We start from the raw sequence: 13,989 nt of genomic DNA, 5'->3' as shown, positions 1-13,989 counted from the left end.
GCCAAGATAATCCATCCACCTGACAGGTGTGGCATATTAAGAAGCTGATTAAACAGCATGATAATTACACAGGTGCACCTTTTGCTGGGGACAATAAAGGCCACTCTAAAATGTGCAGTGTCGTCACACAACACAATGCCACATATGTCTCAAGTTTTGAGGGAGTGTGCATTTGGCTGCAGGAATGTCCACCAGAGCTGTTGCAAGACAATTGAATGTCCATTTATCTACCATAACCCACCTCCAACATAGTTTTAGAGAATTTGGCAGAACGTCCAATTGACCTTACAACTGCAGACCACATGTAACCACATCAGGCTTCCTGCAGGATCGTCTGAGACCAGCTACCGGGACAGTTGATGAAATTGTGGGTTTGTACATCCGAATAAAAACTATGCAAACTGTCAGAAACCGTCTCAGGGAAGCTCATCTGCATGCTTTTCGCACTAACCAGGGTCTTGACCTGACTGCAGTTTGGCGTCGTAACCGACTTCAGTGGGCAAATGCTCACCTTCGAAGGCCACTGGCATGCTGGAGAAGTGTGTTCTTCGCGGATTAATCCCAGTTTCAACTGTACGGGGTAGATGGCAGACAGCGTGTATTGTGTTGTGTGAGGGAGCGGTTTGTTGATGTCAACTTTATGTCAACAGAGTGCCCCATGGTGACAGTGGGGATGTGATATGGGCTACGGACAACGAACACAATTGCATTTTATTGATGGCAATTTCAATGCACAGATATACAGTGACGAGATCCTGAGGCCCACTGTCGTGCCATCAATCCGCTGCCATCACGCCATCATGCCTCATGTTTCAGCATGATAATGCACGGCCCCATGTCGTAAGAATCTTTACACAATTGCTGGAAGCTGAAAATGTCCCAGTTCTTCCATGGCCTGCATACTCACCAGACAAGTCACCCATTGAGCATGTTTGGGATGCTCTGGATCGACGTGTACGACAGCGTATTCCAGTTCCCGTATTCCAGCAACTTCGCACAGCCATTGAAGAGGAGTGGGACAACATTCCACAGGCCACAACAACCTGATCAAATCTATGCAATGTGTCGCACTGCATGAGGCAAATGGTGGTCACATGAGATACTGACTGGTTTTCTGATCCACGCCCCTTCTTTTTTTAAGGTATCTGTGACCAAAATATGCATATCTGTATTCCCAGTCAGATGAAATCCATAGATTAGTGCCGAAATGAATGTTAACTCAGTAAAATCTTTGACATTGTTCCACGTTGCGTTTATATTTTTGTTCAGACTAGGCTGCAATATCTCCTCCTACTGGCTTCTTACTGTATTAGTGATTTCACATCTTTTGGTTTGAGGTAATTTATCCAGAAGATGGTAGTCTACCTACGGCAATTACATTTTCACACTGCAACATTCTCATGCTATTAAGAAGTAAACTAAACACAAACACACATCCCTACCCAACCCCACCCCTTAACCCCCTGATCTGTACTAACCATCCTCCAGTGTTTTGGTGATGACCTCCTGAGAGGAGGGCCCGGTGCCAGCACGGTTAGCTGCCTGCACCACCACCCCATACTCAGTGAACTTCCTCAGGTTGTCCAGGGTGATGCTCTCGCTGCTCTCCCCTGTGGTGTCCATGCTGATGATGTTAAACTGGAAGCTGCCTCCAGAGCTGTACTCTCTGTAACCCACCTGGTAGCCCCGGATCACCCCATTCTGAAGGTGCTTGTGGGGGCCCTGAGGAGGAGGAAGAGGATGGGGGACGACGACAATATGTTAAAATGTTGCCATCCTTTTGCTTATAATTAGGGTAACACGTTTGGTCAAATGCTCTGCATTACTATTGTCATATCATACGATCAGACTGTACATAGACATCGATAGAAACAGGAAAATAGCTCTGTTTAACACCATGAGGACACAGTACCTTCCAGGTGACTTTGATGCTTTGTGGAGAGGTGGCCTCCAGTTGTACTTCCTGTGGAGGGCCATCGGGGGCTGTGGAACAGGTGTAATATTAACACAAAATACTCTTATGAGACATTCAGTTGACTATTGCAGAGATGATAGAGAAAGCAAGACATTTCATAGGCTCCTTTTTCTGGTTGGTGCGTGGCGCGTGAACTAAGTCGACCAGACCTGCTATCGCATTGATGCCTATGGGAGAGCCACCCCTTAAGTAGACCAGAACTGTGAAACAAAAATGCAATGGTAAAAGCCCTTTTTGAATAATTTTTATAACCCACCATCATTATTGACTGAGTCAATTCAGACATGAATTATTTTGAGTAAATATCTCACTAGATGGTGCTACAACGCTAGGAATCCCTTTGCTCTAGTTATGAACGAGCGATGGGCCTTTATTGTATTGAAGAAAATATCATAATTGAAAACAACACGCATCCATTGCTACAATCTGAAGACCAACAGAATATGTGTCAAACTGGTTTGGAACATAACTACATGATGTTTTGACCCAGTGAAGGACAGATCTGTGTGGGCCGACCTGCTTCGTCAGTGGTGATGGTGAGCTCGTTGCTGGTGTCGCTCTTGCCGATGTTGTTCTTGGCGAATATGCGGATGTTGTAGGTGGAGGAGGGGTGCAGCTCTATAATGGTGGCCTGGTTCAGCTGGGGGGACACATCTTTGGTTATCTGGGCTGAATTCCACGAGGCTAGGGGGGGGGCAAACACAATGAACCTATTAGCATCTCTGTATGACATGACAACCAACAACAAACAAGTTAGCTAATGCAAAAAAACGATTTAGTTATAACTATGTCATATGCAATTTCATGTGGATTTCTCACATTATTCCATAGGCCTTTGTGCCAGCCCTACCTGACTTGTTCTTGCACTCAATGTCATATCCTGTGATGGGGCTGTTTCCGTCGAAGCCCATGGTCCAGCGGAGGGCAATGGTCCGGTCTCTGACCTCTCGGATCTCCACCTCGGGAGGGTCCGGAGGTTCTAAAAGGGTTTAACACCACACACACACACAGATTAGATAGAGAGGTTTATCTGTTCACTTAGTTGACCTGACCAGGAGGAAACCAACTGCAGGCTCAAGTTAACTAAGGCCCAGAGATATTAGCTGATGTGGTCAGGAGAAACTTACAGTAGCAACAAAAAGGTACCACTATGGAGAAACAGCTTAAGAAGCAGGAGCTGAAGCCAGGAGTTTACCTTGTACTGTTAACTGAATGATCCCTCTGTCTTCACCATAGGAGTTGATGGCATGGCAGGAGAAGAATCCAGAATCTTCCCGAACAGTGGGCAAAATCTGAGGAGAGGTCAACATAGTTTTCAACCAGGCAACATCTCCATAATACACCAAAACAGTTTGATATTCAACTGATCATAACCTCTGGTTATTTTATAGGCTACACAAAATGTCCAATGTCAATCACTGCAAGCACAAACACTACTATGATCATTCATGCTATATTGAGAACGTACTACACTAATAATACACATCACCCCCATTTGAGGTGGAGGCCTCAGGCGCACCTTCAGAGTGGAGATGACCTCGTCAGCCACCTCTTTGACCACGACGGTGTAGCGGCTGGTCTCTGGGTTGATGATGCGTTCCTCCTTTTCCCAGCGCACCATGATGGGCTTCTCCCCATGGGCCGTGCAGCTCATCTCTTTCTGCTGGCCCACCGTGGCCATGGTGGTGTTGGGGTACGACGTGATCATGGCCGGAACTGAGAAAGAGGGTGAGAGGAGAGAAAGCGAGAAAGGGAGAAAGGGAGAGAGTGAAGCAGAGGTTGGAACTTCCAAGTAACTTAACAGAGGCTCATACATTCTCCTTTAACTGTCCTCTGCCACCCTAAAGCCTAAAGGAGTACTCATTCCCAACGTCACGGCTGAGAATAGTCAACTATGGAGAGTCATGAACTCCTATCTAGATCTCCCTGGTTCCCACAATGCATTGACCACTAATGGTTCAAAAACAGGCCTTCAGGTAAGCAATCAAACAGACAGAAACTGTTTACGTGATGTTCCTGAGGCAGGGCGTCTCAGACAGAGACAGAGACAGAGACAGAGACAGAGACAGGGACAGGGACAGGGACAGGGACAGGGACAGGGACAGGGACAGAGACAGAGACAGAGACAGAGACAGAGACAGGGACAGGGACAGAGACAGAGACAGAGACAGAGACAGGGACAGGGACAGGGACAGGGACAGAGACAGAGACAGAGACAGGGACAGAGACAGAGACAGAGACAGGGTGCTACAGAGCAGAGGAAAGCTGTGACTAGTCTGAACTCCCCGCGGTGTGTGTAGAGCTCGTCTGGCGTTGCGGCACTACGACGCACCACACTTATTAGCAGCGGTGCTGTGTGTGTGTGTGTGTGTGTGTGTGTGTGTGTGTGTGTGTGTGTGTGTGTGTGTGTGTGTGTGTGTGTGTGTGTGTGTCTGTGTGTGTGTGTGTCTGTGTGTGTATTTGGGGAAATACCCCAGTTCTGCTATAAACACCTGCAGGTGTCCTCTACTACAGTACAGACACACAACACAGTCCTGTACTGTCTCACATAGGTTGGTGTAGATCACAGTTGCATTGAAAGCCTTGATGATATAACCTGCTGTACTGATATCTCATACAAATGCTGCACATACTGAATGTACAGTGCACTGTTGCTGATGTTTCAGAGAGGAATGGACTTCAAGGCAGACAAAATAATGTACTGTATATGAATGTGTAGGTACATACGGTATGTCTACTGTACGTGTTTAACAAGATCATATATACAGTACATCCTACTGGCTAAGACAATGGGATACGTCTGGGGGCTGGTGCTCTAGCCATTCTCCTCTGTGTGTCTGTCTGTCTGTGTGTGTCTGTCTGTGTCTGTTAAAGGAGCTGTTTCTCCAGGAACTAAGTGGGTAGTACGAGCAGAGAGGACTCATGACAAGTCTCAGAAACACTGTCTGAGAGGATGTTCCCCTGCAGCAGTGTAACTGTGATCTCTCTCTTCTCTCTCCTATCCCACCAGGACGGCTATGATTTAATGATGAGAGCCCACTTTGATTATTCATACACAGCAGACAAGACTACTCCTCTGGCCCCACTGCTGTCTCACTACCCCTCCACACACACTCAGAACCTCGACCTCTCCTCTGTCTTCTACACACACAGTCACACACCAACACAGAACACACACACATCTACACAAGAAGGCAACACTCACACGGAACACACATACACACCCACACAAATTCTGAAAAATAGAGAAACACATGCAGCAAAAACAAACCACACATAATCCCAGGTGACACACTCTCTCCTCTCCCTTGTTCTCTCTGCACCACCCCGTTTGAGGTTCACGGTGCAGAGGAGGGGTTTGTGTGTGTGTGTGTGTGTGTGTGTGTGTGTGTGTGTGTGTGTGTGTGTGTGTGTGTGTGTGTGTGTGTGTGTGTGTGTGTGTGTGTGTGTGTGTGTGTGTGTGTGTGTGTGTAGCAGGGGGTGTGGCTCCGCTAGCAGACAGCCCCTCTCTGACATGATTGAATGTGTCACACTAAGGTCTGCCAACATTTAAGCCTCATCTCTTATTCACTCTCAAACTACGCCAAAGAACGCTGATTTATTTTGCATGACAACTATGAATTTTAAGTGAGGCACATTAAAATATCCTCCTCAGCCTTCTCTAAATGTTATTGCTCCTTAACAGGGGTAGTTTCTCCGTACATCTGAGGCAGCAGGCAGCGCCATGGCAGGCGGCGTCAGCAGGAGACCTGCCTGATGTTTTCCTACTCCTGCCCCCGCGAGACGGAGGGCATGCCTTGATGAGCGCTCTGCCTTTGAGGAGAGGAGGGAAGAGGGGGAGCTGGAGGAGGAGGGGGGGACGCAGAATAGAAGAAGAATCCTAATGCTGACGTACCTTTCAAACAACACAGGCATAAGATCTGCTATTGTCATCACACACGTGGCTCTGGCACAGAACCCAGCTCCTCCACTGTGTGATCAGCACAGTTCCACCTGATCAAATTTCAGGGAAATGTCTGTCTGCTCTGACTGCTTGTTAAAGCTACAGAGACTGGCTGCTCTGTGCTGTGTGCTTCCACAGTGTCATACTCAGTTTGCTGTGACACTCCCAATACTGATCCAGTAAAGGCCTCAGGTGTCAAAGAGGACATAGAACAAACAGGCAGCTCAAGGTGTTTTCCATCTTAAACCATCCTCACAACAATCTGAGACTTGTTAAAGAAGGTAGTGGGGACAACAAAAGGCTGCTCCCAGCCAGACTCCTCTCTCTTGCCTACATTCACAACACAACCCTCAGTAGCACCCCAGGCTACCAGTATTCTTTTTGATAACCCATAATTGCTTGGTTGATGTATATTTTTTAATATCCAGCGATGTTACAGAGCCTGGTAATAATGCGCAGGAGGGAGAGAAAGAGGGAGGGAGGGAGAGACAGAGAGAGAGCAAGAGAGAAAGAGAGAGCGAGAGAGAGCGAGGGGGGGGGGGTTCTATTCCTATCTGTCTGTCAGGTCTGGCTGTGTGTCACTGGGCAGAGGGAGACTGAGGAGGAGGGAGACTGAGGAGGAGGTTTCAATTCCTATCTGTCTGTCAGGTCCCAGTCAGGTCTGGCTGTGTGTCACTGGGCAGAGGGAGACTGAGGAGGAGGGAGACTGAGGAGGAGGTTTCAATTCCTATTTTTCTATCAGGTCCCAGTCAGGTCTGGCTGTGTGTCATTGGGCAGAGGGAGACTGAGGAGGAGGTTGCCATCTTGGATGGAGATGGACTACAACTGATTGAGTAAACAATCATCCAGTAGCATTATTAAAAGGTGTGAATTGCAATGATAGCCAGTCTTGAAATTGAACAGACCATTATAGAGTTACATTTTTTGACAAGAAATCCCCAAAACATTGGTATATAAAATAAAATTAAAACATCTTACTGTAGGATTTCTAGTTGGATAGGGTGTACACACTTTGAGTAAAATGTGTTAGCTGCACAGCAGTAGTAAAATCATCTGTTGTTTTATCTTTCTGATCTGAACCCTTTCTCTGTAAGAGAGGGACTGAAAATAAGGTAGAACACCACATGCAGATAACTGTTCCCCCGGGCCCTTACTTAGTCTGTCTCTAATTGAAGTATTGACGGGTTTAAATGAAGCAGGAACTCACTGAAGTGCTTCAACGGCCTGGGACACACACACACACACACGCATGTGCACATGTACACATGCACACAGAATAGTTAGGGCAGACAGGCAGCAGAATAGTTAGGGCAGACAGGCAGCAGAATAGTTAGGGCAGACAGGCACACAGAATAGTTAGGGCAGACAGGCAGCAGAATAGTTAGGACAGACAGGCAGCAGAATAGTTAGGGCAGACAGGCAGCAGAATAGTTAGGACAGACAGGCAGCAGAATAGTTAGGGCAGACAGGCAGCAGAATAGTTAGGGCAGACAGGCAGCAGAATAGTTAGGACAGACAGGCAGCAGAATAGTTAGGGCAGACGGGCAGCAGAATAGTTAGGACAGACAGGCAGCAGAATAGTTAGGACAGACAGGCAGCAGAATAGTTAGGACAGACAGGCAGCAGAATAGTTAGGACAGACAGGCAGCAGAATAGTTAGGACAGACAGGCAGCAGAATAGTTAGGGCAGACAGGCAGCAGAATAGTTAGGGCAGACAGGCAGCAGAATAGTTAGGACAGACAGGCAGCAGTGCATACTGAGACACTAATGGTGTTCTTTTTCAATCCACTCAAGCGAATAAGTACACTTTTACAGAAAGCATCTTGAGTCTACGAGTGCACAGTTCAGGGTTTATAAGGCATGAAATGTGATATTTTGATGAGTGACAAGAGTACAGCTGTACCATCATGTAATGACTGAGCTTCCAACCCCCCAGTAGCATGATGGATACCACTAACAAAAGCCCCAAAGACATCACAACTCTGGGCTTTCTGGATAATCAGAATGTTCTCATTTCTAAGATGTCAATCATCATTAAATTTAAATAGTCTTGAGAGATTTGAGTAAAACTAAACAGGAAATGAGAGTAGGCTATAGGAGAGAATGAGCAGGAATCTATAAAGTAGGGAATCTTTACACCTCACTACACAGCTCACAGTGGGTCCCCTTTACAATTAGTATTACTGTAACACCCCTTACTGTAACAGCCCTAAATCTCCCTCCGTCTTCCTGATTAAGCTTTTGAAGGCTTATGGAATCTGGTGATAAGGAGCAGCTCTCAACCTAACTCCTCCATCCTGCATAGACCTATTACAATGTAGTCAGCTCACACATACACACACTGACAGTAGGCTATGAAACGCTATGAGACTGATACATTAAAATAAAATCTCTTGCTCTCCCCTCCTCCCCCTGTACATTCCCAATGATATCGTGTGTCCTGGGGCGTGCTGGTCTCAGTGTCAGGGTGGAAGCTGATCTGGGGCTGAGGCTGGGGCGACGGCGCTGTGTGAGGATAATACGCTTCAACCCTCATTTTATCATCTCCTCTCCTCGCCGGGCATGCTGGGAAAGTAGGCCACCATGCCATGCAATGCCTCACTGGGCTATACCCCCCAAACACACACACACACACACAATGAAATGCATACAGCCTATAATACACCCACACACAGAGATTTACACTACACACACACACACTCCTCAGGCCGGCCCAGTGTTCTTCTTACAGGCCATACAGTACAGGGATGACAAGTTGAGTGGAACCACTCTAATGCCCTGTTCTCCTGCACAATTACTCTCTCACATGTCAGGAGACAAATACCTCCTGGGAAAAGAAGGCAGAGAGGAGAGGAAGAGGCTTTCTTGTGACTGGAAGCGTCTTGCTGTTGTTGGGCCTGGCTACGGTGTACAGCCAACTGTTTGTCAGTGATAATTAGGCATTAACCAACTGCATAGCTACTGTTTATGGCATGCTGACCAATGACCTGGGTGGTAATGTAAAAAAAAAAAAAAAAAGAATGGTGCCAAGGCCCAGCCAGTTGCTGATTGGGTGTGTAAATGTGTTGTCTCACAGGTCCAGCCACTGCATGGCAACCACGGCCTCCAGTGAGCTAATGTACTGATGGAAACACAGAGTGCTACATAAGCACTTCCATGTTAGCCTCATTAACTATGACAAGCTCATACTGTACAGTACACTGGGTGGGGTAGGCCAGAGCATCGTAGCCATGCTGGCTAGCATACAGACAATGTCTGTTGCATCCTCTCAGTGTCTTAGCCACACCATGATCAGAGACTGTTTGTTTAAATAGATGATTCATGCTTGTTTGTACAAATCAGTGTAAGTATATAAAACGCAACGGTATGGAATGGAACCTAAACGTCTGTGCATGTCTGCGTGTATTGATGATGGGATGTGTATTTATGGTTACTGATGTGTGTGAGAGTGTGTCTTTATTTACATTATGTGAATCTGAATGGATGCATGATAGAGAAAGTGTGTGCGCACGTGTGTGTGTAAATGAGGGCTTGTGTGTACTGTAGGAGCGCACGTGTGTGTTACCATCTTTGCGTGGGTTTGTGCGTGTCTGTTTGCATATTTGTGCAGCAGTCAATGCCAGGAGGGAGCTGCCTTTGGCTCTGACAGAGAGAGCAGCTTAGCGGGGGGTCTACTGCAACAGCTTGATAAGAACAGCAACAGAAAATAAGCTCTACTCACATCTGAGCACCATCAAATGAGGATACTTCCCCCATGCAGCGAAGCCAGACTAGCAGTGCCAGGAGACTGGTGACCAGGGTCATTAACTTCTTAGGGCTAGGCCCCTTTTTTCTCCACTTCCTGCCTGAATGAGTGGTTAAGAGTGTTGGACTAGTAACTTCCTGCCTAGTGGTTAGGGCGTTGGACTAGTAACCGGAAGGTTGCAAGTTCAAACCACCGGAGCTGACAAGGTACAAATCTGCCGTTCTGCCCCTAACCCACTGTTCCTAGGCTGTCATTGAAAATAAAAATTTGTTCTTAACTGACTTGCCTAGTTAAAAAATAAAATGTAAATCGGACAGTGCAGTTAGATTAAAAATAATTTAAGCTTTCAGCCGATATGAGACACTTATATGTACCTAAATGTTTAAAATCCATAATATTACTGATTATTTATTTGAATTGTGTGTCCTCCAGTTTCACCGGAATTTGTCCCGCTGGCGCAACACCGATCCTTATTAACATACTCCACATGCTGCAACCACACCAGTCAACATAGCAGAGAGAGACAAACTGTCTGGACTCCAATACAAAACAAAACCATGCCCTGTCCTTGTTTCAGTATGATTCATTACTCAGACTGTATCTGTTTTAACTGTGTGATGATTCAATGTACAGTTACTACAGTAGCCTAAGGGCCATCTGAGTAACCCTAAGGTCAATTGTTCAATGTCTAAACCTTTGAAATGACACAGCATCTAATGAGTGACCTTATGTCACTGAACTGTGTCCCAGTTCCTCTCCAAGTCCCACTGACATTAATGATGCTTAGCCTGGCCATGGCCCAGGCCTTGGCTCTGTCTCGGGTTGGTTTTGTAACCAGAAAGTGATTAGTGATGCTACAGTTACATTAGACTGCTGCTGGTACTGATTAAAATAGACCTGGCAAGGCAGGCCCTCTCCCCCTTGCCGGTTAAACATGATGTCTGCAAAGCTATAGGAAAACACTGTAATACAAATCAATATGCAGCCAGGGACAGGGCTGATACCAGAAGATAACATATAGGGTGGTCACATTTCTGTGACTTCAGAGAAATACAGATTGAGAGATGGCGTACTGGTGACCTTATGAAGGTGCTATATGTCATTTTAAATGTGATGTAGGTGATGTAAGACAAGTAGGGCAACAGAATCATTATCAGAGAAAGATAGAGAGAGAGAGAATCAGAGAGGGGGAAAGAGTGAGATAGAGAAAGCAGGCCAGAGAACAAGAGAGCACAGTGGTGTAGTGGTGTAGTGCTCTGTCCCTCTCTTTTGCAATTGGCAGACTCCGCTTGAATGAAGAGTTCAGGGTGTAATGGACGGGACATAAGTTCTTAGCTGCTCACGCACACACACACACACCAAGGGCAAAAGGAACAGTGACTAAACTGTGGGATCAAGATTTTACCCGTATATTCCCCTCATTTGCTCTGACCCAAACTCACAGATGCGATACACACTTGTCATTTGATGCTTCACCCAACAATACCAAACAGAGTTAGGCTAATAAGGAAGTCAGAAAGGAACATTACATTGTTTTTGGAGTCTTACTTTTGATGGTGAGGTACATGGATTTGCTGACGTCAGCTCCCACGTCGTTGCTGACCTTACACAGGTAGTAGCCGCTGTCCTCCTCCAGCACGTGTTTGATGAGCAGAGAGCCGTTGACCAGCAGCTGGATACGGGAGCCAGAGTTCAGGGCGATAGGCTGGAACTGGGGAACCCCGTTACCTAGGGAAGAGACAGGAGGGACAGGGCCACGAGTCATGGAGGATATAACCTGAGATCCACATTTTAAATGCATTTAGCACCTTTAAAAACTGTGTACATATTTGTAAAGGACGTGTAAGTCTACAACATACTCTAATCCTTAAACTGAAACATTGTATTTGGCATAAGCAATGTAAGGTTAACAGCACATGGGGATGGTGTGCTACAATTTCCCCTTACTAATTTAAATCCAAAGCTACTACTGTTTTTGTTTTTAATGCTCATGTTTTGGGTCAAGACTACTGACAGATGCGCATCCTTATTTGACTTGTACAGTGTGTGTAACGCTTTAGTGACAAAGCTTTGGGGATTTAAGGACAGTAAACATGTATCTTAACGCTGCCCCTAAACCTCAGCAGCTGCTGTAGAGGATGTAGCCACTAAAATGAGGTAATCGTTAAAGAGATAGTGCTCATGTTCAACACCAGAGCAGATTGCTGAGGAAGAAAACAACAAGACTGCAACTTGGCCTTGAAACAAGGAATCAGTCAATAAAATGCAGAGCAGTTTCCTTTACACAAAAAAAGTACTCTTCTTTTCCTTTGTTTTTCCTTGATTTTCTGTCTGTAAGCCAGGTTTGGGATCCTTCATGTGAACAACATTGAACATGTAAGCATGTACACTTACAAATCTACACATCAAAGATGGAACATTGTATTGTGCATATATTTTGGGGTAAATACAACCTAATCTCCAAAGCATTGGTTTTGTCTTGGTGAAACACAAAGATTAGTATTAGTATATACATGCTTTTTGTAGGTCAAATATTCTTCATTTGTTGGGCATATCTCCCTGGTGGTGAGGTATTCCTCAGCATACTAGCATACAGCCTTGTACTTTTCACATATTAGGGAACAAGGTATTTTCTATAATCATTTTCTATAATGTTTCTGTTGGAGGTAATGTTGGACAGTTTCATTCAAAAAGGTCAAACTTCAGTACTGTAGGAAATGTTTAATAGTGAAAATGTTCAGGTCAACGAGCTGCCTGGAAATGGAAATCCACTCAGAGCTGTAAGTGGTCTACCTATGTTAGAGCAACACATCCAGGCTCGCTCATAGAGTATTAAACATATGTCTGAACTGGGCCAGATATTAGCATGCGATAAAGTTAGCGTGTAAAGATAAGGACATTTAGTGAACTGTGGGTTTTGGTCCTTAATTAAAAATCCAGTCAAGTGCCTATGGTTAGCGAGGGGTCAAGTGGCAGTACTATTCCCACTCTGCTGCCTTGTAGACGAGAAGAGAGAGAGAGAGAAAGAGAGAGAGAGAGAGAGAGAGAGAGAGAGAGAGAGAGAGAGAGAGAGAGAGAGAGAGAGAGAGAGAGAGAGAGAGAGCGAGAGAGAGAGAGAGAGAGATAGCAAGAGAGGAGGACGTGCTCTTGAATGATGGATTTTGCATATCCAGAGGGAGCTAGCAGTTATGCTAATACCAGCTGACCTTTCCTTCTTCACTGTTCTATCTCTCTGTGGCTCTGCTCTGCTAGCACCTGACTGGGAGAATAAAAAGCATTATCCAGAACCACAACATATAGCAACACACGCACTTACAAATTAGAGGTACATCTCAGATAAAGGCCCCAGCCGAGGCTTCACTCTGCCATCGCCGTGGCGACAGACCAAGGTTCTGCCAGACATTTTTAATCAGAGAGGAGGTCTAAGACATTGAGGAGCATCTCTCTCACATCAAACCCAATCTCCTCTCGGTCCCAGGGAGCCAAAGTCACAAACAAATCCCATCAAAGCCTGGCTGCTGTCTGTCTGGCCCTGTCTCCACGCCTTTGATGCCCCTCACACGGCCCCCACACCACCCAATTGGTTGGATTGGTTGTTGTCTCTCCATTGTGGGAAGCTTTCATCCCAGGTTATGGGCGAAGCAGCAAACACCTGGGTCCCCTCTTCAGCTATCCAGGTCAAGTGCTGTGGCACTTTGTTCACCTGCTCTCTCACACCTCACTGGTAGCTCCCCCACCTCACAACCGACAGTGGCTGTACACCTGCGACCTGTGACAGTGTGTGTGTACAACTGCAGTTGTTGAACCACATCATACACGGGCTGTGGACGAAACAGATGGAACCCATATGCCTTCAACTACTACTACCGTTAATCCCTCCAAAAGAGCTGCCGTTATATCCCCAAACAATGGCCAATAATACGTTTGTATAACCATTTAATTCATGCTACCGACAGTCTTCTGATGCTTGATTTACGTATCTGTTTACCTTTGGAGTGTTTCCATACGAGGGTGGGGCGTGGATAACCCTCAGCAGAGCAGTTGAGGGTCACAGTTTTGCCATAGATCCCATCCTGGTCTGTGGGCTGCACCACAAACTGGGGAGGAACTGGAGGAGCAGAGGGAACAACACACAGACTGACTTACTAGTACTTCTGAGACAGAAAGATAGTAGAGGAGAAAAAGAGAGCAGTGGAGAGAAATCACAGTATAAAGACAGATGAGAAGCAACGGAGAGAGGAGCAGAGAAAGAAACAGAAACAGAGAGAGAAAGAAAGACAGTACGAGTCAGGGAGCGAGAGGAGGGAACCTAAGAGAGATACATC

The 13,989-nt window shown here is 46.1% G+C and overlaps 1 protein-coding gene across 2 annotated transcripts in view; it reads right to left on the bottom strand.

The window, feature by feature from the left end:
- Positions 1–13,989, bottom strand: part of dscamb (Down syndrome cell adhesion molecule b) — a 126,987-nt gene that overhangs the window by 20,051 nt on the left and 92,947 nt on the right. For both annotated transcript variants that reach the window (XM_036961246.1, XM_036961247.1), the window contains exons 10-17: positions 13,653–13,772; positions 11,213–11,392; positions 3,495–3,691; positions 3,171–3,267; positions 2,826–2,954; positions 2,492–2,659; positions 1,913–1,983; positions 1,479–1,722 (exon numbers count right to left, since the gene is read on the bottom strand). In XM_036961246.1, the coding sequence (XP_036817141.1) occupies positions 1,479–1,722; positions 1,913–1,983; positions 2,492–2,659; positions 2,826–2,954; positions 3,171–3,267; positions 3,495–3,691; positions 11,213–11,392; positions 13,653–13,772 (1,206 nt within the window). The remainder of the gene's footprint in view (positions 1–1,478; positions 1,723–1,912; positions 1,984–2,491; positions 2,660–2,825; positions 2,955–3,170; positions 3,268–3,494; positions 3,692–11,212; positions 11,393–13,652; positions 13,773–13,989) is intronic.

The sequence above is a fragment of the Oncorhynchus mykiss genome, chromosome 24 (genome assembly GCF_013265735.2).
Source record: "Oncorhynchus mykiss isolate Arlee chromosome 24, USDA_OmykA_1.1, whole genome shotgun sequence".
In the NCBI taxonomy this organism is placed as follows: Eukaryota; Metazoa; Chordata; class Actinopteri; order Salmoniformes; family Salmonidae; genus Oncorhynchus; species Oncorhynchus mykiss.
The sequence above is the reverse complement of the archived record's forward strand: the minus strand, read 5'-3'. Positions and strand labels throughout refer to the sequence as shown.